The sequence below is a fragment of the Dysidea avara genome, chromosome 4 (assembly GCF_963678975.1).
Source record: "Dysidea avara chromosome 4, odDysAvar1.4, whole genome shotgun sequence".
Classification (NCBI taxonomy): domain Eukaryota; kingdom Metazoa; phylum Porifera; class Demospongiae; order Dictyoceratida; family Dysideidae; genus Dysidea; species Dysidea avara.
In genome coordinates, this window is record NC_089275.1 from 17002889 (window position 1) to 17027411 (window position 24523).

Here is a 24523-nt window from a genome sequence, read left to right on the forward strand (position 1 = left end):
TAGTGTTATCATCAGTTAGAATAGGCATTGTACCTGTGTTTCATCTGTGTTGCACTGTGCTGCACCTGCATTAGTAGTTTTGTGAGTCTAGTCTATCTTCTCAATGACTAAATGTTTTCGATTGTGGTACTGTAATAAGCATATTTCCATGATATTCATAGGACGTGTCCATTAATGTAAAGAAAACGTAGTAATAATGTTTACTGCTACCGACCATCACTGAAATTTTCAAGCATGTCTATTAATTAAATCCAGTGGTTCTTCTCTTACTGGTCAGGCTGACTGAGTAGCCAGTGCAGTACAGGCTATCAGCCTAGACTGGCTTGGTTGATTGGTTTGTTATTTATTTATTTATTTATTTATTTATTATTAATACTGTGCAGACCTCCATTAGGGAGTATAGTTCTGGCCAAGAGTGAGAGATCACTCACTCAAAGCAGGCTGTTAACCTACATATAGGCTTGGCAGTTCTATATCTACTTGATATAGAACTATGGGTCTATAAAGTGTTCTATCTGTAACTGCAAAATATAGAACACTTTTGCTTGTATGGGAAACTCTAATGGAACTTTCACCCTAATAGAGCATTCAACTACATTTATATCATAGAATTATAATTATTACAATGCAATTTATTCTGTAGGTAGTTCAGCTACAAGCAATTCATCTTATAGACAATCCAGCTACAAGCAAGTCACTTGTATAGAGTTCAGTTACAAATATATTGCTGTAGAGATTCAGAACATTACAAGTCACACTGAAGAGAATTCAACTATAAACAAGTCGCCCTATAGAGAGTTCAGCTACAACAAGTCTCTCTGTAGAGAATTCAGCTACAAACAAGCCACTGTGTAGAGAGTTCAGTTACAAAGAAACTACCCAGTAGAGAGTTCATCTATATGAAAAAGTTATCCTATAGAGATCAGCTCAAACAAGTAACCCTGTAGAGAGTTCAGCTACAAACAAGCCACTATGTAGAGAATTCTGCTACAAACAAGTCACCACGTAGAGAGTTCAGCAGCCAATCAGAAAACAACCCTGTAAAGAGTTCAGCTATACAAACAAGTTTTAACTCTATAGAGAAATCAGCTAAAAACAAGAGAGAGCTCAGCAAAAAAACAGATCACACTGTAGAGAGTTCAGCTAGAAACAAGTCACCCTGTATAAATATCAGCTAGAAACAAGTCATCCTGTAGAGAGATAAGCTAGAGGACATCACCTTGTAGAGAGTTAAGGTACAAGCAAATCACTAATCAGGTAAAAGGTACTCATTAGTGATTTGCTGAGTTAAGGTACAAGCAAATCATTATAGCATGTTACCATCAATTCAATACCAAAGTACAGCATTCAATTGTTAATGTATTCATGTATTCTACAAAAAAGAGGTGTGTATGTGATCTCATTAGTACAAGGATTTTTGGTGTGCAACATCTAATTTTAGCTTAATTTGTGTTCTTTTCTCCAATAAAGAAAAGCACATATTTTACTTGAATTAATGTGTAATTTCACTGGAAAATAAAGGACTTCATGGCTATACTAAAAATAATATTTAGCAGTTTGTTTACATAACAACCATGTTAAGGAAAAACCAGGGGAACAAGCAGACTGTATTCATAACAATTTCATTAATGTAAAAAATGATTGCCTCACTTTATCAGCAGTATTGACGTCTGCTTCTGACTTAATCAACATCTTCACTACTTGAGCATGACCATTATATACAGCAGTACGTAGAGCAGTACGTCCATCCTATAGTGACAAAGTTATCAACAGTGACAGTTATTATTTCATATTGATATAATTTGATGCATCACGGATAACCTGTGTACATGAGAAGATTCCATGGAAAGACACATAATGTAAAGGACTTCATTACCATTGCAAAGTTTAATAATTCCATAATAACCATATTGCTAAGCACTTAACACAGTTATGCTGTGGGAAAATCCCTACTGTTGTAGTTACCATCTATTCAATACCAAAGTACAGCATTTAATCGTTAATGTATTCTACGAACTTGAGGTGTGTATGTGACCTCAGTAGTACAAGGACTTTTGCTTTACAACTTTTAATTTTAACTTAATTTGTGTTCTTTTCTCTAATAAAGAAAGCACCTGTTTTACTTGAATCAATGTGTAATTTTAGTGGCAAATAAAGGACTTCATGGCTCTACTAGAAATAATTTTTGGCAGTTTGTGTACATAACAACCTTGTAAAGGAAAAACCAGGTGTACAAGAAGACTATATACAGAATACATTCATTAAGGTAAATAATTATTGCCTCACTTTATCAGCAGCATTGACATCTGCTTCTAACTTAATCAACATCTCCACTACTTGAGTATGACAATTATATGCAGCAGTATGTAGAGCAGTACATCCATCCTATAGTGACAAAGTTATCAACAGTGACAGTTATTATTTCATATTGATATAATTTGATGCATCATGGATAATCTGTGTACATGAGAAGATTCCATGAATAGACACATAATATAAAGGACTTTATTACCATTACCAAATTTAATAATTTCATAATAACAATATTGTTAAGCACCTAACACAGCTATGTGGGAAAATCCCTACTGTGGGATGTTACCATCTATTCAATACCCAAGTACAGCATTCAATTTTTAATGTATTCTACAAACACGAGGTGTGTATGTGATCTCATTAGTACAAGGACTTTTGGTTTACAACATCTAATTTTAGCTTAATTTGTGTTCTTTTCTCCAATAAAGAACGCATGTGTTTTAACTGAATGAATGTGTAATATTACTGGCAAATAAAGGACTTCATGCGTACACTAAAAATAATATTTGGAAGTTTGTCTACATAACAACATTGTTAAGGAAAAACCAGGGGAACAAGCAGACTGTATTCATAACAATTTCATTAATGTAAAAAATTATTGCCTCACTTTATCAGCAGCATTGACATCTGCTTCTGACTTGATCAACATCTCCACTACTTGAGAATGACCATTTTGTGCAGCAAAATATAGAGGAGTAGCTCCATCCTATAGTGACAAAGTAATCAACAGTGACAGTTATTATTTCATATTGATATAATTTGATGCATCACGGATAACCTGTGTACATGAGAAGATTCCATGGAAAGACACATAATGTAAAGGACTTTATTACCATTGCAAAGTTTAATAATTCCATAATAACCATATTGCTAAGGACTTAACACAGTTATGCTGTGGGAAAATCCCTACTGTTGTAGTTACCATCTATTCAATACCAAAGTACAGCATTTAATCGTTAATGTATTCTACGAACATGAGGTTTGTATGTGACCTCAGTAGTACAAGAACTTTTGCTTTACAACTTTTAATTTTAATTTAATTTGTGTTCTTTTCTCCAATAAAGAAAGCACCTGTTTTACTTGAATCAATGCGTAATTTTAGTGGCAAATAAAGGACTTCATGGCTCTACTAGAAATAATTTTTGGCAGTTTGTGTACATAACAACCTTGTTAAGGAAAAACCAGGTGTACAAGAAGACTATATACAGAATAAGTTCATTAAGGTAAATAATTATTGCCTCACTTTATCAGCAGCATTGACATCTGCTTCTAACTTAATCAACATCTCCACTACTTGAGTATGACCATTATATGCAGCAGTACGTAGAGCAGTACATCCATCCTATAGTGACAAAGTAATCAACAGTGACAGTTATTATTTCATATTGATATAATTTGATACATCATGGATAATCTGTGTACATGAGAATATTCCATGGAAAGACACAAAGTATGTGACCAGATTTTACAAAACCGATACAAATCGCAAATCAGGCAAAATCAAACTAACACCACCAGCGGATAGCTACACTATCGTACTACTAGTTTTGACCCTCAGTACTACTCAAACTACTCGAGGCTGGTTTTAACAGACACCTTTTCTCGGTGGTGTGGAGTGCTCAAATGGCAGTTTCAGCCTTGTGAAGGACCTGACTAGGCAAGAATCAGTGGTTTACTGGTGGACAGCCTTATAATGTTGGCCAGACGTTTTTTTCTGTTGATTTTGCTACATATCAGCCACTAAGGAGCCAGCACAGCCCTATAATCTCGTGTCTTAACTCCAATTATGGTCTGCCTCCATTTTGAGATCTACCTCTTTCCCTCCCTGCCACTCCCTACCCTCCACCCCTTTGTGAGCACTCGTGATACTACTTCACTCGTCCAACTGCTCAGATTTTCTATCTTATTTGGTGGGAAACTGTACAAGCAGCTACAAGTACTGGATGTGGCCTGAATGGTAACAGATTGATGCATCTTTTGTGTAAATTTCATACGCGTACTTGCTATCCTTGGAGAGTTATGCTGGCTTCAATTCTTTAAAACCATTTATCTCGAAACTTCTAATGTGCGATTTGGATTGTTTTTCCAAAATCCAGTCACATATAAAGGAATTTATTAACATTACAAAATTTAATAATTCCATAATAACCATATTGCTAAGGACTTAACACGGTTATGCCATGGGAAAATTTCTACTGTGGCAATTTACCATCTATTCAACTAGTATTTTATAAATTGCTAATTTAAAAATGAAGTAGGGATATATGAAATAAAAAGTAGCGAAACAGGAGATGATTGATGGCAATTTGGTATAGCTCAGTGGGAAAGTTCCTACTTTGGCATTGAGCAAAATAATTGTAATATCTAATGTGCCAAAGTAGGGATTTCCCCACTAAGCTTAGCTGTAATACCATCAATCATCTCTTGTTTCACACATTTTTATTGTATAGATCCCAACTTCATTTTTGAATTAACAATTTTTAAAATACTAGTTTGATAAGTTTTTATTGCTGCTAATTACAATGCAACTTGTGACTGTTCGAATAGAATAACATACATGACTCTTGGAGGAAGACTGAGTGTGGTCCTGACTATATGTTGGGTGACCTGCAGTTTGAATCCTAGGGTTGTAGGGTGTTTTCCTTACTTTAGCCCCTTTTCTATTCCATTTCAACTATAAATCATTAAGTCTAAGTTCTTGAAATTAGGTTAGATAATCCAAATGCTGCAGCACATGTTGCTGCCAGGCCTTTAGTACTGGTCATTGTAAAGTGTTAATATTAATAATAATAATGATTGCTGTATTAGAGTGACTGTTGTATTAGAGTATATCTCGAGTCAGTAAAGAGAGTGCAGCTAGCTAGACCAATAAGGGGTGAGGTCATTTTGTTTACTGTTAAGTAAACAACTAGATTGTTAAGAGGTGTGGTCCCCATACTCTATCACTATTAGTTCACATAGATCTTTAATTGATGGGCGTGGTCATGAACGTATTGCTAACGGGATCTCAATCGCGAAATTCCAGATATTTAGCTAGTATAGCACCAGGACTGAAGTTCTTCTGAAATTCAGCTCTAAAACAATTCTGTGGCATCTATAATTTTGCAGAAAAGTGTTGATACAGAAGATTAATGCCTCAATATGGTTTTGTTGGATGAAGTAGAAGACAAGCAACCTGATTGAAAATTAAAGAAAAGACAAAGTGCAGAGTGCCTACACTCGTCGGAACTTTAAAAGGCACATCCCATCAGTGAGTTTGCTATTATAGTGTAAAATAGTGGCTATGTGTTGCTTAGTTTGGTCTCTAGCCTTGCAACAGTAATCAGTGAGGCAGTGAGGTAGAAAGACTAATATTCGAGTTATCGCATTTATGAATTTGAAAATTTGTTAAAGTCATCATCATACAGTATGATAGTACTGTATAGTAGGGACCACAAAGGAGTAGGCATGGCCCACGAAATAACATCACCCAAAAACCAGTCTAAATTTTCCCTGACAAAGATGAAGCAGTATTGTTTAGGTAAAACTAAGCCCAAACAAGCTGTCAAATTGACCCGAAACACTTCCAACAAGTTGCTACGGAATTTTAAAAATTATTTTTTAACAGAATTTTCTACTGACTGTATGACTGACTGATGCCTTCAGACAAGTGTAACCTGATAACGGCTCAGACTACGGGCTTGATTTTTATTACTGTTCGACGTCACACCAGCCCAAGAGGTGCCTTTTGGCATACCGCAGTACGTATAATGCTTTCTTCATGGACTTACCAGTGTTCTCCTATGTGTTACATTCATCTTTGCAGACAAGAAAAGTATCAATTTGGTGATGGCACATGATAGCTTCCTTTTATAACGGAAATCATCCATATTTTTCATAGTGGCTGTTTTGGTTGCAGAGGTGCTTTCCAAACAGTTCTCGATTCATACCGCTGTGTAATGGATTGAACACAGCCGACAACAAAGCGTAATGAATACTTCACTTTTCAGATGATAGTTGATATAACTGGGGCATGCAGCCATATGTGACCTAATTTTAGAAAACCAATTTGTGCATCTACCAAGGTATAGTTTTTTCCCTAGGAATGCTTTTGTGTTCGAGAAGGAAGGCAAAATCACTGAAAAACGATCGTCGGTAAACTCTTTCGTCACTGCAACATAAACAAACGTCTGTAACTTTGAAATCCTTTCGTGTATGGAGATGAAACAAAGATTTTCATACTCCCTATGAACAGACAAACACTATGATTCCCAGGACTTATCCATTGGAGGCTGAAGTCACACACCAGTGAGGCAATAAAAATTGCGTAAATTTGTTCTGCAGCTCATTGCATTTTTTACCCATACCGTTTTATTACAAAAGTACTATTGTCCGTATATCAGCGGTTTTCCAAAATTCAGTCACATATTTCTTTCGGTATGCATGGATTACAGAGGTGCTTTTCAAACAGTTCTAGATTTGAAATGCTGTGTAACGTGTTGAACATAGCTGACAATGAAGTGTTTAAAGGGTCATTCCATGTCAAATCACAGAGGAATTGTATGGCCACCTCTCTGATTTTGATGAAACTTGGTGTGTTTGTAGTACCTATGATGCTCATCACCCATACTGATTTTTAGCCCCATACACTACATGGTTTCTGATTTATGACCACAATATTTTGCAAATTGAAGATTTCATAAAAAATTGGTTTGTCTTGAGTTACAAAATTAACTGTAGCTCACAGTCCTGTTAATATTTTTAAATAAAAATTTCAGCAATTAAAGACTGTTAATTGATTTTCCATAAACTATGAGATATCAACTTAATTAAGGCTCCATTAAAAACATTAATCCTCAATATTTCAAAACTTCAAATTCTTTGAATTTTTTAGTAAATAATAATTTGGTCATGGTCTATTGTAGGCAAAATTTTTGTTGTGGGGCCACAATGGGTTCAAGAGGTATATTTAAATATTTTGTGGTATGCAGTAAAGTTTTGTAGTCTATTATTGCTATATGGGAGTGTACACCTCTAATAACCACTCCTGATAAGGCCATGCCAACTTTGTCTTACACAATGAAGATGTCAGAGTACAGTGCAACCTGTATTAGTGACCACCTGAATTGAAAGATCACTTTTGTGCTGCAATTTATTTAGTTATATAGTTTTAAATGCAGCCAGCTTATATAGCTTATAAAGGCAGTACAATGACCAGCTAATAACACCACATCACTTGTTCAATTGAGCATGCAGCAACATACCTGCTGCTTACTTTGGGTATGGTAGCAATGAAGATTATTCAAGAGAATAGGGATGTCACTTTTAACTCTCACATACTATCCCTGGTACGAGAAAACTGTACTCTTTTGTGTCAATTTCAGATAGAACAGTGGAAATCAAGACTCATGATGGTGAGGAGCGCGGCCAAGAGACTACAAAGCGCATGCCCAATTAAAAGACACGCGGCCACTACTGTGAGTTGTTTACATGAAGGGATGGTTTTGCAATATTAGCCCTGGATTATGCAACATCTCTCAATAGGTTTGAATTGCATTACATAATAAAAAAATCATTTTTTGTAGCAGTAGTAGTAGTAGTTTTCTTGCGACCAGTATTAAAACACGTATTTAGACATGTTTTGCTTTATTTCTCAAACTTGCATTGCACCTAGTGCCAGTCAACTTATCCATCAGAGGAGGTATGACACGAATTAAGCGTTATTGAAAAAATTTTGCAGTAATAGCATTCTTCAAATGTTAAATCACAAAAATCAATTCATAGACAAGATTGATGAACTGCAAAGCTACTAAGACACTTGTGCAGTTGGTTTTCTCTTCCCAAATTGCTGCTTGGCCGTATTTCATATAGTTAGTTATTCATCACATGACGGTTCCTGCAATAGGCTGTGTATATCGAAACTGAAACACTGGGGTTGAATGGGGTAGACTGCACCATTGAATTAAGCATAAGAAAAGAATTCAATTGGCACATATGTTTCGTTGATAACCCCACAAAATAGCTTACCTGTGCAAAACATATGCACTCATGTGTGCATGTCATACCTCCTCTGTGTTTGTACAGTTCATCTAGCACTGATATTATCTAATCCTGCTTTGTTCATACGCAAATTTTCTTCGATCAATCCTCTAATCACTACAATAATTTTTAAAGACACGATGTGGACACAAGCCCTAATGTCTGATAAAGAAGTTGTAAAAGCATGTAGAACCGTAAGTTCCCTAGGGAAGGCATTTTAAGCAGAAATATTTTAAACTCCATTTAATGCGATGTCGCATGTGAGTGTTGATAATTGGCAGATGTCTTATAAGCAAGTGTGAAAGATTCAAGAATGTAGCTTCACTAGAGAAGGTGTTCCAAGCATACTTCTTGTTGCCACACCACACATGGTGTATTAAAATAACTTGTGTGTTGTGGTGGTGCTCAAACCAGCTTGTTACATAGCATTACCCACGCTAACAGCAAGTAATCACTCCCACTGTGGCTTTCATCATGCATGTCACTTAATTACTACACATGTTACATAACACAATATATCACGTTAATTGTTTGTGACATTAACAATAAAATTCTGACAATAAAATAGGATAGTTAGTTTAGTCACATCACACCTGTATGCCTCATCCTGGAAATTCAGAAGACCATAATCAATTGAGATATAATGCCAAGATCTTACCTGGCTAGATGAATCTCATTGTCCACATACACTTGACAATTGAGAACTAAAGAATTCCTTTGTCTATAAACTTACTCTACTGAACCTTGATCTTAGTTGCCAAGTTACGTACCATATGTACCACTGCTAGTGAGAGAACCACATACTATGACAAAGTGCCCTGTACCTGTAAAACCGACAGGCGGGCAGGCGGAAGGCGGAAGTTAAATTGACGTTTATGCATCCACACAGTCCATCAAACTTGTTCAAGTACCCAGAGCCCCAGAATATCCACACTATACCAATGGATTACATTCTAACTCTCATAGACCTAAGGACAAGAAGTGGTGGTGTGAAATCTGACAAAAACGAAATGATTTTTGCTACCTAACAGCATCACACTGTATCACCACAGTAATGAACTTGTATTACATGACTTTTTCAAAACTTGTTTATGCATGTATACATAAATTTAACTTGCAGTTGAATCAAAGGGTCTTGTGTGTCTGCAAACCTAATCAGCATAATGGGTTTCAAGGCATGCATTACTACATGGGATACCTGGTATAATACCGTAAATACTGTACCACTAGCTACCTATCTCATAATCCCATAGAGACCCCAAGCTGAACCTTTTACAACTAATAGGTGAATGTCTCATAAGTAACCATAAAAAAATCTAACCAGCACTTTTTGGTAGAGCAAAGGTCGCACTTTAGGTGACATGGCTAATTATCAACTTCATCAAATTAAATAATATCTAATCCAAAACAGCCAAGCGGTGAAAAAAGTGTGCGGCCCTCAAAAAGGCTATGGTGAAAAAAGATGTGAAATCCAAGGTGGCAGCCAAGAAATGGCTGTGATGATAGGTTAATGGTAAAAATTTTAATAACAACAATTCAGGTGAATTTTTGTTCCAGTTGGTCTTGGCACAAAATTAACCTGAATTGTCATTATTAAAATTTTTACCATTAACCTACCATCACAGCCATTTCTTGGCCTCCACCTTGGATTTTACATCTTTTTTCACCATAGACTTTTTGAGGGCCACAAACTTTTTTTACAGCGTGGCTGTTTTGGATTAGATTTCATTTCTTTTTGTATTTGTATACCCCAAAGCCGACGGCCGTCTTTGGGACTTTTTTAACCTATCTTTTTTTCTTTACCACAGGAAGAAGAAAAGATGAAGTAGATGTACTTTAAATATTTTATCAGTAAATGAACAAATTATATATATATAATACATATATTGATTACAGAAATCTCCATGGTGGTTTCTTTGTAACTGAACACTCTAAAAGGTGAATTCTTCTTGATGCTCTCTCTACAAGGTGAATTGTTTATAGCTGAACGATCTACAAGGTAACTACTTCTAGCTGATCTCTCTACAGGGTGATTCGGTTGTAGCTGAATTCTGTACAGGTCATTTGTTTGCAGCTGAACTCTTTACAGAATGGTTTCTTTGTAGCTGAACTCTTTACAAGGTAACTTCTTCTAACTGATCTTTCTACAGGTGATTTGTTTGTGGCTGAATTTTCTATGGTGTGATTTCTTTGTAGATGAACTCTCTAATGGTGGTTTCTTTGTAGCTGAACTCTCTACAAGGTAATTACTTCTAGCTGATCTCTCTACAGGTTGATTTGTTCGTAGCTGAATTCTGTACAGGTGATTTGTTTGCAGCTGAGCTCTTTACAAAATGGTTTCTTTGTAGCTGAACTCTCTACAAGGTAACTTCTTCTAACTGATCTTTCTACAGGTGATTTGTTTGTAGCTGAACTATCTACAAGGTGATAGCTTCTAGCTGATCTCTCTACAGGGTGATTTATTCGTAGCTGAATTCTGTACAGGTGATTTTTTTGGAGCTGAGCTCTTTACAGAATGGTTTCTTTGTAGATGAACTCTGTATATGGTAAATTTGCTAGCTGATGTCTTTATAAGGTCACTAGTTTGTAGCTGAGCTCTCTACATGGTGGTTTCTTTGTAACTGAACTTTCTACAAGGCGACTTCTTCTAGCTGATCTTTCTACAGGGTGATTTGTTTGTAGCTGAACTATGCTTATCTTTCTATACGGAGATTTGTTTGTAGCTGAACTCTCTACAGGTGATTTGTTTGAAGCTGAACTCTCTAAATGATGGTTTCTTTGTAGCTGAACTCTCTACAAGGTAACTTCTTCTAGCTGATCTCCCTACAGGGTGATTTGTTTGTAGCTAAACTATCTACAAGATAATTTCTTCTAGCTGATCTCTCTACAAAGTGATTTGTTTGTAGCTGAATTCTGTATAGGTGATTTGTTTGCAGCTGAGCTTTTTACAGAATGGTTTCTTTGTAGCCGAACTCTTTACAAGGTGACTTCTTCTAGCTGATCTTTCTACAGGGTGATTTGTTTGAAGCTAAACTCTCTGCAATGAAACTTCTTCTAGCTGATCTCTCTACAGGGAGATTTGTTTGTAGCTGAACTCTCTACATGATGGTTTCTTTGTAGCTGAACTCTCTACAAGGTAACTTCTTCTAGCTGATCTCTCTACAGGAAGATTTGTTTGTAGCTGAACTCTCTACATGATGGTTTCTTTGTAGTTGAACTCTCTACAAGGTAACTTCTTCTACTGATCTCTCTACAGGGAAATTTGTTTGTAGCTGAACTCTCAAAATGGGGGTTTCTTTGTAGCTGAAATCTACAAGGTGATTTCTTCTAGCCGAACTATCACTTTCCATAGTTGCATGAACTCCCTACAAGGTAACTTCTTCTATATAGCTGATCTCTCTACAGGATGAATTGTTTGTAGTTGATCTCTCTACAGAGTGACTTGTTTGTAGCTGATCTCTATACAGTTTACTTGTTTCTAGCTGATCTCTTGAATTCTCTTCAGGGTGACTGCTCTATTAGGATGAATTCTCTATTAGAGTATCTCGATCTCGCACTTGCTGTACCAAGTTGGATTTTGTGTTATAACTCCGTGGCTTTAAGTCTGATTCTTCTACACCATTTATGAATCTTTCTAAGATGATTACTCCATTTGTACAACGATTTTCAAAGCATTACCCCAAGCAATTTATCTGGTAGGTGTGGCAAGCTGTCATTTTTTATTAGTTAATGTCGATTGCATAATTGTTACACACTGTTGGGTTTTTCATTGTATCTTCCTAGTTTTTAGCTCAATTTTTTTCAAACCATAAAAGGTGTGAGGATCAATAGTTAACCAATCCACCCACCGATTTTCAGCTTCTTCTCATCCGCGGTTTACCCTGTAGGTGTGACAACATATTGGTGTTATTTTTTGTGAATAATCGCTCATAACTCTTTGCCTGTTTATCGTATTCCAGCCAAAGTTGGTACCGAGATGCACCTTTATACCACCCATCTGTGTGCCAAATTTCAGCAATCGGATAAGGCGTTCACATTTTATAGCAGTTTTTGTAAGTGTGCAACAAGAGGAAGAAAATAAGAAAAAAAATAACTAAGAAAGTAAGCCAATTTGTGAAGTCGCATATCTCGGAAATGCGTTAAGCGATTTCGCTCAAACTTGGAATGTGGAGTGCTACAGTTGCAGGGCATGTTCACAGCAAAATTTGTCTTGTTTCATCTAGGAAGCACAGAGCTACGTAGGTGTGTAAATTGCGTTTTCGTTCTTCCTGTCAATATACTCACAGGTGTTGCACACCGGCTTCTCGGGGTGTACGACACACTACCGTGTGTCTTGATTTACAAAAAGAAGCTCATTCTTTTGAGTTTTAAAGTGGTGCAATTCATTTTAAAAATACCCAAGTTTTGATGCTTTGAATGGTTGCAAGTACAGCAAAAATTAGAATACTTAATAAGCCATTTCTGGAAAGCCATACAGGCAATGGGTGAAGGGACACATATGATCACTTGGGCTACCCACACACCAAATTTCATCCAATTCTAAGGGAGTTATGTGCAAAACTTTGGTGAACTGATATGGAATTACCCATAAAGTAAATCCAACTAGCAGCACAAAGGTGGTCGTTCAATACAAGTGGTGACTAATACAGGTTGAACTGTACTTGGACACCTTCATTGTGTAAGACAAAGTTGGCATGGCCTTATCAGGAGTGGTTATTAGAGGTGTAAACTCCCATAATAGCAATAATAGACTACTAAATTCCACAACATGTCAAGACACACGATAGTGTGTCGTGCGGCACAAGAAGCCGAGGTGCCACACCGTGGGTATATTGACAGGAAGAAAGAATACGTCATTTTCACACTTTCGTATCTCGGTGATACCTTATCCGCTTGGAACCAAATTTGCTACAGAGTTGTCTGCCATACAGGGAAGTCTACATACCAAATTTGAAGGAAATCCCTTACGCCATAACCGAGAGATACGAGCTGCCAATAATTCGGGTTTTTTCTTCTTGTTTTTGCACACTTGCAAAAATTGCTATAAAACGAAAATGCGTACTCTGATCGCCTTGAAATTTGACACACAGAAACGGAGTCCAAAGGCGAATCCTAGCATCAAATTAGATGCAAATCCGATGAATGGTTTGGGAGTTACAACCAATTATTCACGTAAAACTAGATAGATTTGTGGTCACGCCTATAGGGTAAACTGCTAAATGGAATGAGTTGAAAATTGCCATGTAGATGGAGTAGCTATCGTAGGAGTGCCGTTTGGTGGTTTGAAAGGAATCCAGATAAAGACCATTGAGATATGACACAAACCCAACCTGTGCCACAATTACGCGATCAATTTTTATGAATAAAAAAGTATTCATTATTACGCCTACTGGGCAAACCACTTAGAGCAATGAGCTGAAAATCGGTATATAGCTGGAATAATCATCATAGAAAGCGCTTGCAGCAGTACAGAAGAATCGGATTACAAACCGCTGAGTTATGATTCGAAAGCCAACGCCGTGCAGCCAATGCAAGATCGAGATACTCAAATAGAACAGTTATCCTAATAGAGCATTCAGCTAATCCATTTACTCCATTATAGAATTCTATTACAATACAAGTTATTCTGTAGGTAGTTCAACTGCAAACAATTAATCTTATAGACAGTTCAGCAAGAAGAGTGTCACCCTATAGAGAGTTCAGCTACAAATATATTGCTGTAGTGATTTAGAATATTACAAGTCTCACTGAAGAGAGTTCAGCTATAAACAAGTCTTGCACCCTGTAGAGAATTCAGCTAAAAACAAATCACTCTGTAGAAGTTATGCTACAAAGAAGCCTTCATGCAGAGAGTTTAACAACCAAAATCCACCTTGTAAAGACTTCAGCTTTACTAACAAGTTACTCTGTAGAGAGATCAGCTAGAAATAAGGGAGAGCTCAGCTAAAAAACGTCACCTTGTAGAGAGTTCATCTACAAACAAATCACCCTGTAGAGAGATCAGATAGAAGAAGCCACCTTGTAGAGGGTTCAGCTGTGAAGTAATCACCCTAGAGAGAGCTCAGCTAGAAAAAATCACCCTATAGAGAGTTCAGCTACAAAGAAACCATCCTGTAGAGAGATCAGCTAGAAACAAGTCACCTGTAGTAACATCAGCTACAAAGAAATCATCCTGTAGAGAGTTCAGCTACAAACAAATCACCCTGCAGAGAGTTTGGCTACAAGAATCATCCTGTATTGTATTCAGCTGCAAACAAATCACCTTGTACAGTGTACAACTAGACACAAAGTCTCCCAGTACTACAGCCAGTAGAGAGATCAGCTACAAGAAGTCACATTGTAGAGAGATCAGCTAGAAGAAATCACCTTGCAGAGAGTTCAACTACAAAGAAACCATCCTGTAGAGAGTTCAGCTACAAACAAATCATCCTGTAGAGAGTTCAGCTACGAAAAGATCACTGTGTAGGTAGTTCAGCTATAAGAAGTCACCTTGTAGAGAGTTCAGCTACATAGAAACCACCATGTAGAGAGTTCAGCTGCAAACAAACCACCTGTAGAGAATTCAGCTACAAATAAATCACTCTGTAGAAGGATCAGCTAGAAGAAATTACCTTGTAGAGTGTTCAGCTGCAAACAAGTCACCCTGTAGAAAGATCAGCTTGAAGAAGTTACCTTGTTGAGAATTCAGCTACAAAGAAACCATAAAGTTGAAAGTTCAGCTACAAACAAGTCATACTGTAGAGAGATCAGCTACAAACAAGTCACACTGTAGAGATATCAGCTAGATACAAATTACCTTATAGGGATCAGCTACAAACAAATCACTCTGTAGAAATATGTGTTGAAAACAAATCATCATGCAGAGAGTTCAGCTAGTAACAAGTCACTCTGAAAAGAGTTCAGCTACAAACTGGGAATTTCAGCTACAGTTCTGTTGTGTATAAGAAGTCACCTTATTACCTACAGTATGGTTATCATTCATTGTTAAATATACAAATACTTTTAATGAGACAAAAAACTTTATGCAACATTTCTTCCTTTGTTCCACAATTCCTGCAGAAAAGAAAAAAATAGTTAGAAGGAAGCACCAAAGCCAGTTAATGGCCGGATTTGTGGCTTGCAATACAAAAAGAAGTGATATCTAAACCAAAACAGCCAATCTGCAAAAAAAGAGTGCGGCCCCCAAAAAGGCCAGGATGAAAAAAATGTGAAATTCATGGTGGCGGCCAAGAAATGGCTGTGATAGTAGGTTAATGGCAAAATGTTTAATTACAACAATTCAGGTAAATTTGGTGCCAAATCCTAGCAGAGGAGGCAACGCAAAATCGTCTGAATTGTCATAATTAAATTTTTTGCCATAAATCTACCATCACAGCAATTTCTTGGCCGCAACATTGGATTTCACATCTTTTTTCATCCAGGCCTTTTTGGGAGCCGAACTCTTTTTTTTACAGCTTGGCAGTTTTGGTTTAGATTTAATTATACCACAAAAAGAATCACCAACAGTAGACCATAATGCAATTATTATTTACTAAAAAATGCAAAGAATATGAAGCAGCACTTTTTGAAATAATAAGGTTTAAAGTTTTTACTGGAGCCTTTATTAAATTGATATCCCATACTTTATGGAGTACTTGAAAGATCAATTAGCAGTCTTTAATGACTGACAATGTTATTTTAAAACATTAACACAGTGGTGAGCTACAGTTGATTTTGTATCTCAAGACAAACCAAATTTTCATGAGATATTCAAAATATTTGCAGTCACTAATCACAAACTATGTAGTGTATGAAGTTAAAAATTGGTATGGGTGATGCGCACCATAGGTACTACAACCACACCAAGTTTCATCAAAATCTGAGAGATGACCCTACAATTTCTTTTGACATGGAATGACTCATTACAATTAATGCTTCACTTTTCAGACGATAATTGATATAGTTGGGCTCGGCACCATTTCAGATGCATTATGCATCGGTTCACCAGTTATAATAATATTGACAAAGAAGTTAACAAACAAGTACACAGAAAAATTTAAATTTCAACTACAGTAGGGATCATAGCATATCAATAAAAAGTACTGAAACAAGCTGGAGTAGTGCACGATATAAAATCACAGTAAAACAATTAGAAGTGTTATATCACTACCACCGTGCTCAAGATACCATAATGGAAATGCACAGTAGGGATATAACACTTCTTATTGTTTTACTGTGATTTAATATATTTTGCACTACTCCAGCTTGTTTCAATGCTTTTATCGATGTGCTATGTTCCCTACTTTAGTTGAAAATTCCAAAACTTTTCTGTGTACTTGTACCATATTACTTCCAACCTGCAACACCATTTGTGTAACTGGTACTGGTGGAGGTACTCATTTTACCAGCTGTTTATTACAACTGTCTAAAGTACTTTATCTGCATTAAGTGGCATTAATAATTATTAGAATTATTGGTTTACAAGTAAAGCAGAGTTTAACAATCAACAATAAATAGGATTGATGTGATAGTTATAACAATGTATGTGGGAAAATTCTTACTGTGGCATGCTACTATTGTAAGTATTGTAGGATTGTTAATGGACGTCAGACTTGTAGGTGATCTCAGGAGCCAGAAGTTTTAGAAGCCATACAATTTCTTAATTTGTGTTGTTTTCTCCAATAAAGAAAGCATTTATTTCTTTGTTTTTTGGCAGATTCAATGGAAATCAAATGATTTTAATAATGTTTGGCAGTTTGTCTGCATAACAACCTTGTTAAGGAAAAACCAGGAATACAAGCAAACTACCGTATTTACTCAGTTTGTACCCCAGGAGTACTATTACTTTTTTGATCAAAAATAAGGATAAAATGCTTTGAACAGTGCCATACTGCGGTATTATTCGAGGGTGTACTATATTTTAAGCCTGCCACAACTGCAGCTATTCTACATTATAGTTTTATGAAACAATCATAACATGTTGCTACTTACTTCTTGTATACAAGACCTCTCTTTCACATAAGTCCTTGAAGCACAACCATGTCACGCCTCATACTACATGGTAAATTTACTAACTGATATCCAGAATTTTGATTATGTGACAGCCGTTTAAGTCTTGTAGGACAATGCCTTCCTAAAATCAAGATGGAGATTGATACCAAAGGCATGAGAGCACTATTAAAGAGTAATAACGAAAGTATAACGCGGTACTATTCGAGAGTGTGGTACAATTAAGATAATTTTCTGAAACAAGGATAAAGACTTACTATTCGAGGGTGCGGCACAAATCGAGTAAATACGGTATATACATAATAATTTCATTAATGTACATAATTATTGTCTCACTTTATCAGCAACATTGACATCTGCTTCTGACTTCATCAACATCTCCACTATTTGAGAATGACTATTTAGTGCAGCAACATATAGAGGAGTACATCCATTCTATAGTGACAAAGTAATCAACAGTGACAGTTATTATTTCATATTGACATTGTTTGATACATCATGGATAATCTAAATACATAAGAAAATTCTGTGGAATCACACATATTACTTTGTTACCAGTACTGATGTATTTAAAAATCTGTTAATTAAAGGCATGATCAGAATATTACTAAGAACCTGGAACACCAATTGTGTAACTGATACTGGTGGAGGTGTATACTCATTTTACCAGTTGTTTATTACAACTGTTCAAAAATACATTATGTGGTATTTTTAGTGTAATTGTACAGAATGGTGAACTGTATATTAGAGATCATGGAGGTTTTGTTTCTTCTAGCCATAAATGTCAGCCAAAAATTAGCTAGAATCCTGGTACAGTACCTTGTCAGTATTGGTTAAGTATAACCAAGCCCAAAAGTGCCTTCAGCACAACCATAAATTCTTCCAATAGATATATAGCTACATTTTAGAAAATTATTCATTCAGTCAATGGAATATTATACATTTCACTGCCTGCCTGCCTGCCTGCCTGCCTGCCTGCCTGCCTGCCTGCCTGCCTGCCTGCCTGCCTGCCTGCCTGCCTGCCTGCCTGCCTGCCTGCCTGCCTGCCTGCCTGCCTGCCTGCCTGCCTGCCTGCCTGCCGACTGCCTGCCTGCCTGCCTGCCTGCCTGCCGACTGCCTGACTGCCTGCCTGCCTGCCTGCATGCCTGCCTGCCTCCCATATAACTAGGTTATAATACAGTTTACCATTGGTCCAATGAATGACCTCTGCACTATCCTCGTCATTTCCCGAGCCTGAAAATTCCTACATCAAAGCATCACTTCATATAATGTAGTCCTTACAGAAAATTGTAATTTAAACCAGGTGGATTTACTTACAACTGCAGTTGTATGCTACTTGAATTTGTATGGTGGATGATTGCTTTCTCACAGGATGGAGAAGAATATTTGCTTTACATCTGCCGGCTGCATGTTGCGAGTCCACCTTCTCTTAATGATTTCTCCATACATTTTCTGTAGCTGAGGTGTTTTGGCTAGTTAGTTTGATAGTAGTTAATTGATAGTTAATATGTTGGTTGCTGGGGGCCATCCCTGGGAATAGTGACAACCTCCACCATTTATAGAGGATTAAATTACACATATGTGCTCTTATATATATAATACATTTATTAGCCTAGCTATCCACCCTTCCACCGCACCAAGTTCTACATTGCCTACTCTTTTTCCTAATGCTAATCACATAATATTTTCCCACAAATCCAGTAATGTACGTGACAATACACAAGTTCGACAATCATGCAACAAGAATACAATGATACCATAATAGCAAGTAAGATTATATCTACATGAGATCATGCATGACATGACAATATATATTAATATATAGATCATATAATATGTGATATAGAGAGGATGAATTTGGATGAATAACGGACAACTGAGGAAATCATAGGGCGGGCAGTAAGTTCTTTCATAAATAGAGTAGATGAATGAACGTAGCATTTGCAAGTGATGATAGCAAACCACTAAGACATGTCAAACTGCAGCAACTGATCACTAGCAACCAGAATGACAGACCAAGCTATGTCATGAACATTAACATTGGCATCAATTGATAATGCATTACAGCTACATAACTAGCATCTAATTCACCCAAATTCCTACAAATTTTCCCAGTTGCACGAGCTTGCTGTACCCCACATATAAAATCACAATAGTACTTAGACAGTAATATTATTGTAGACAGTAATATTATTGTAGTTATGATAACCACACATACCACAAGTATGCATTAAGTATATGACACATCCTGATGGTATATAGAAAATTACAACAATACCAAATGAGAATACTAGTGAGCCTGTATGTGTACCAATAGCGGTAAGCATCTTACTAAGCAGGGTTTTGCAGGTCCAGCAGGGACTAATGCCTAAGAACCTGTAAGTACCAAGGAGTGTGCAGTTATGGCATAAGTATAAAGGAGTGTGTACATATGACATGAATGCAATGTACACAGTAGGCCTGCCAATTGATTGTATGCGAGTGTCAACTACCTGTATGCAGCAACAAATGTATGCACATATTAGTGAGCATTAAGTGACTTCACAAATACTGATACGCATTTTTGCAAGCATGTAAGCAGAACATAAATGTAAAAACCATAAGCAGCAGCAACAGTTGTATTCCAAGTCTGAATACAGCCAAGTCTGAATACAGCCAAGTACTATACATACAGACATTGGTAAGCATGAGTAAACTTGCTATTAGAGCTAAAGAGGTTGCTTATGTAGTATAAAGCCTGCAATGATTTTAGACATGCAGCAGTTTATATTGTATGCAGATGCTTTCAAGTTTAAAGTACAAGAGTACCCTTGTGCACGCAGACACTGTGTACTGACGAAGAAAAAGTGCAACTGAGGATTGGAGGTATGTACCAAAACAAGCTGGTAAATGTTGAAATATGCACCCAGCCTCCTACCTGCATGCAGCCACCAATGAACATGCGTACACCCGAGTATGGAGCATACCTGCGAAAGCAACAGCCATTGAGCTATATAGGTATGCAACAGTTGGTGTATACTGGAGGTATTACAAGTTACATTGGCAACCGAATAAATATTTAATTGCATAAGAAGGTTGACAGGTTGCAGAGGTATGGAAAAGCTTGTAAAGGGTCCCTAGACAATGACACCTATCCTACTGTTAAACCAGGGAAAGGAAACCCTAGAGTAAAGTGTTATTATATACATGGAGAAGGGGCATGCAACCTTGGGGTAGATATGCGCACCTCCTAACTACCTGTAGCCACCAATGGACCTGCATATGCATGGACATGGAGCAAGTCTGCAGAGAGTAACACAGCTGAAGTGCAGTGGTCACATATACATGTTCAACAACAGAAATTTACTGCAATGTAACTAACCGGTGGCAATTTCATGTACGCAAAGGTGGAAATGGAAAAACCCAAGTACATCTAAGAGCTGCCATGCTTAAGGAGATAATAGTATTACTAAAGAAAAAACACTTTTGACCATAGGGATGTATACAAATACCCACTAGGTACATAATTAATAGCATATAGTGGAGGAAGAGGGGGGGGGGGTTGGTATAGAAGGGATTGGAGAGTGGTTACACATTAGTGGTAGGTCAATCATGGAAATATGATGCCAGTGGCAGTAATGATTATGCATGAGCTAGTAAGATTAGAGTGGGATTGGGCAGCTGAGGTGGTCCCTAAATAGTGTAGCAGTCACATAAGCATGGTATTACATGAAAGCGACAGTTGGGACATGCCTGTCTGCAGAAGCAGTGATAACTCACAAGGCTATAGTGAAGAGCATGCATGCTGTGGCAGCAATAGTAGCAATGAAACAGTAGAAGTAAATTACTTGCAGCAGAGTTGTAGTTCAATAGCAGTGGCAACAGTAATAGCAGACATGCAGGAGCCATAAAATTCATGCAGTAGTACTTTGGTATATCATGAGGTTGCATATCAAGCAGCAGCAAGAGTATCACACAGTATTCCGCTAGTCTCTGTACTCCCGGCAGATCATGCAATAGAGCACCCTTAAGCTTACAGCAGTGATTTCATTTACGTGGCCGTGCTGATGCTTCATTAAGTGGTGACAATTTATTTATTTTTATTTTTTGTGCTGGGGCCATGATATACATGCAGCAATAGTAATGTTCATGCAGCAGCCACAAATGGAATTGGGCAACTGAGGGGATCAGGTTGGGGTCATTAGATGTCGTAGTAGCCATACTTGGGCAGTATTGCGTATCGACCAATTGATGTCTGGGATACATACGCTTTAACGGAAGAAGTAATAATCAGAGCAATAGCAATAATAATATTCATGTAGCAGCAGTAATAGCATTCTTGCAGCCGCGATAACATTCACGCAGCAGCACTCTCAGTGCAATAGTAACATTCATGCAGCAGCACCCTCTGTGCAGCACCCTCTGTGCAGCACCCTCTGTGCAGCACCCTCAGTGCAGCACCCTCAGTGCAGCACCCTCAGTGCAGCACCCTCAGTGCAGCAGCAGCAGCAATACCCATGCAGCAGCAGCAGTACCCTCAGTGCAATAGCAGCAGCAGCAGCAGCAGCAGCAGCAGCAGCAGCAGCAGCAGCAGCAGCAGCAGCAGCAGCAGCAGCAGCAGCAGCAGCAGCAGCAGCAGCAGCAGCAGCAGCAGCAGCAGCAGCAGCAATACTGCACTTACTTGATTAAACACCGCCCTTTAACATGCTACCTTCATGACACATCATGGCACAGTACAGCATGCCCTACACAAACCACCCTTCCACTGCACCGAGCTCTAAACACATTACTTCACATGATAACTACATAGAAACATCACTTCACATACATGTACACACATATGTACATACAACTCTTTGGGGGAGGTAGGGCAACTGAGGTAAGGCGCATTTGCTTGAAGGAGAATCGTGTGTTATCACTGTCCCAGTCGTGCCACGCTTAATGCTACCATTGATGATGTAACTTACAAGACATTAATAACGCCCAACAGTACATACACCCAACAGTGCTTACGCCCAACAGTACTTACACCCAACAGTACTTATGCCCAATTGTAACTTCACCCAATAGTGCCTACACCCAACAGTACTCACGGCCCACAGTACCTATACCCAACATTACATTACAACACTCTAGCATTACCGACATTCAGTGACAGCCCACATTACAAACATCTAGTCGCAACAAACATTACAAACATTAAGTCGCAACAAACATTACAACATTTAGTCGCAACAAACATTACAAACATTCAGTCGCAGCAAACATTACAAACATTCAGTCGCAACAAACATTACGCACATCACAACAAATAACCACATGTAATCGCAACACATAACCACATTTAGTCGCAACAAATATCGCACATATAATCGCAACACATAAGCACATATAATCGCAACATATAACCACATTTAGCCACAACAAACATAGGCACATTTAGTCGCAACAAACGAAACCAGTTTGAACATAGCATTTATTGTTAAGTCGCATTAGTGATAACACACGCATCTTTGGACTGAATTACTTTTAACTAAGTTCAGCAATTTGCGCCCAATTTCCCCCAAAATAGTTGTTAACAGTGATATAAAACATAACACATGATGATGTATATTTTTGCAGAACTTGTGTCTATTTGTCATACTTGAATTAATGTTCCAGTATTATTAACGTACACATACCATATCAAAGCTCACAATGAATACAACATCATGAGTGACAAAATTCAATAATTCCATTGACTGTAACTCTGATTTACCATACCACTCATTACCGTTACATTATGATTATGTAATACTGCCACATGTGATGGTAATTAACCCTTAATGACATCAGCATCTATGAATGATGTAATGTATATAGTAGTAGTAGTATAATCAATATGTATCTGTATATTATTATTACAGTGGTCGTCTTGAAACCATAAATGGTGTCTACCACTACTGGGACGAGCCATCAAGTTGTGCTGCTGCCCCCCTTTGAATAGCTTCTTATGTACTGACCGTAAGATTTGATGACAAATATTATTCTACTTACCATGGCTATGGGATGTGCACAACCATAAATCTGAGACATGTTTTATGTGAATACAATGTTTCCTCTGGTGATATTCTATGTACCCATATATTTTCAATGAAACTACATGACTAGCTTCAGCGGCCGTATCACTATGCACACAAACCCAAGTAATGCAGGGTAATGTGAACCTACACATGAATATGCGTGATGGTAACAAGGGCTACAAATTAAATATGACACATAACTCTAGTACATTTGTTAATGTATCCTGGTGACATGTTGGGATAATGCACAGAATGAAGAGTTTGAGTTGAATAAAATATCAAGGATCTTCGTGAAGTGTTCAATTGTAATAAGGATTATTAGTGATTATCAGGGTTCCAAGCTTGTTAACTATGGAGCATGCATCATCTACTGCATAGTAATTAAGAACACATGCAGAGGGATCTATAAAATTGTTACTGCTGAAGCACACAGGTGCATACAGGTGAGGGCACTGAAAGGTTCTAGTTTGAGTGCGTTCTGAGCAAGAGGGTCGCCCAAAACTGATGGGTTCACAAACGCAGATTGTAAGTTGTGCGCTGTGTCCATGGAGTGTAGGGCTGTGTAACTGAAGTTACACCCTTGTCAAATGTCTGATAAGAACAGCTGTACAAAAGCCTTGTCACAGTGATTGCATAGTTCACACTCAAGAGTGAGTGGTACTGTAGTAGTGGGGTGCATGCATCCCACTTAATAAGGTGGGGCACGTCTGCTTTGTAATTGGGTGAGCACCTTTGCATTGTTACAAATGTTGAGGTATTGACAATTGGCGTGTTGGCAAGTTATTAGGTTGGTCAAAACACAGCAGATTTGCACGAGTGATTGTGGTAGGAAGGTAGGATGGACTGCTAGGGGGCGGGTTGGAAGTTTAAAGTAGCGTTGCACTGATAATTGGGTTGAATTATCGGTAAAAGCCGATATTAGCTAATTTTACAAGTAGCAGTATCAGTTACAAAGTAGAGATATTTCGTTGACTAACTAAAACCCACAATCAATCATTGATGACGGTAATGAACAGGTGAAAGTAAAGCTGTGAAATGCAGCATACAACACTTAACTGTTTATAACTACGTAGGCTATTTTTTTGCAAGTACGGCTGCCAGGCTATAGTAGGCTGTGTATATTTATTGGCACCCCACATAATGAGTCAATCACTTTTCGCAAA

The 24523-nt window shown here is 37.6% G+C and overlaps 1 protein-coding gene across 1 annotated transcript in view; it reads right to left on the reverse strand.

The window, feature by feature from the left end:
* LOC136253605 (ankyrin-1-like) overlaps nucleotides 1-24523 on the reverse strand; it is a 312474-nt gene that overhangs the window by 120140 nt on the left and 167811 nt on the right. Inside the window, exon 12 of the mRNA XM_066046271.1 lies at nucleotides 2921-3019. Within this exon, the coding sequence (XP_065902343.1) occupies nucleotides 2921-3019 (99 nt within the window). The remainder of the gene's footprint in view (nucleotides 1-2920; nucleotides 3020-24523) is intronic.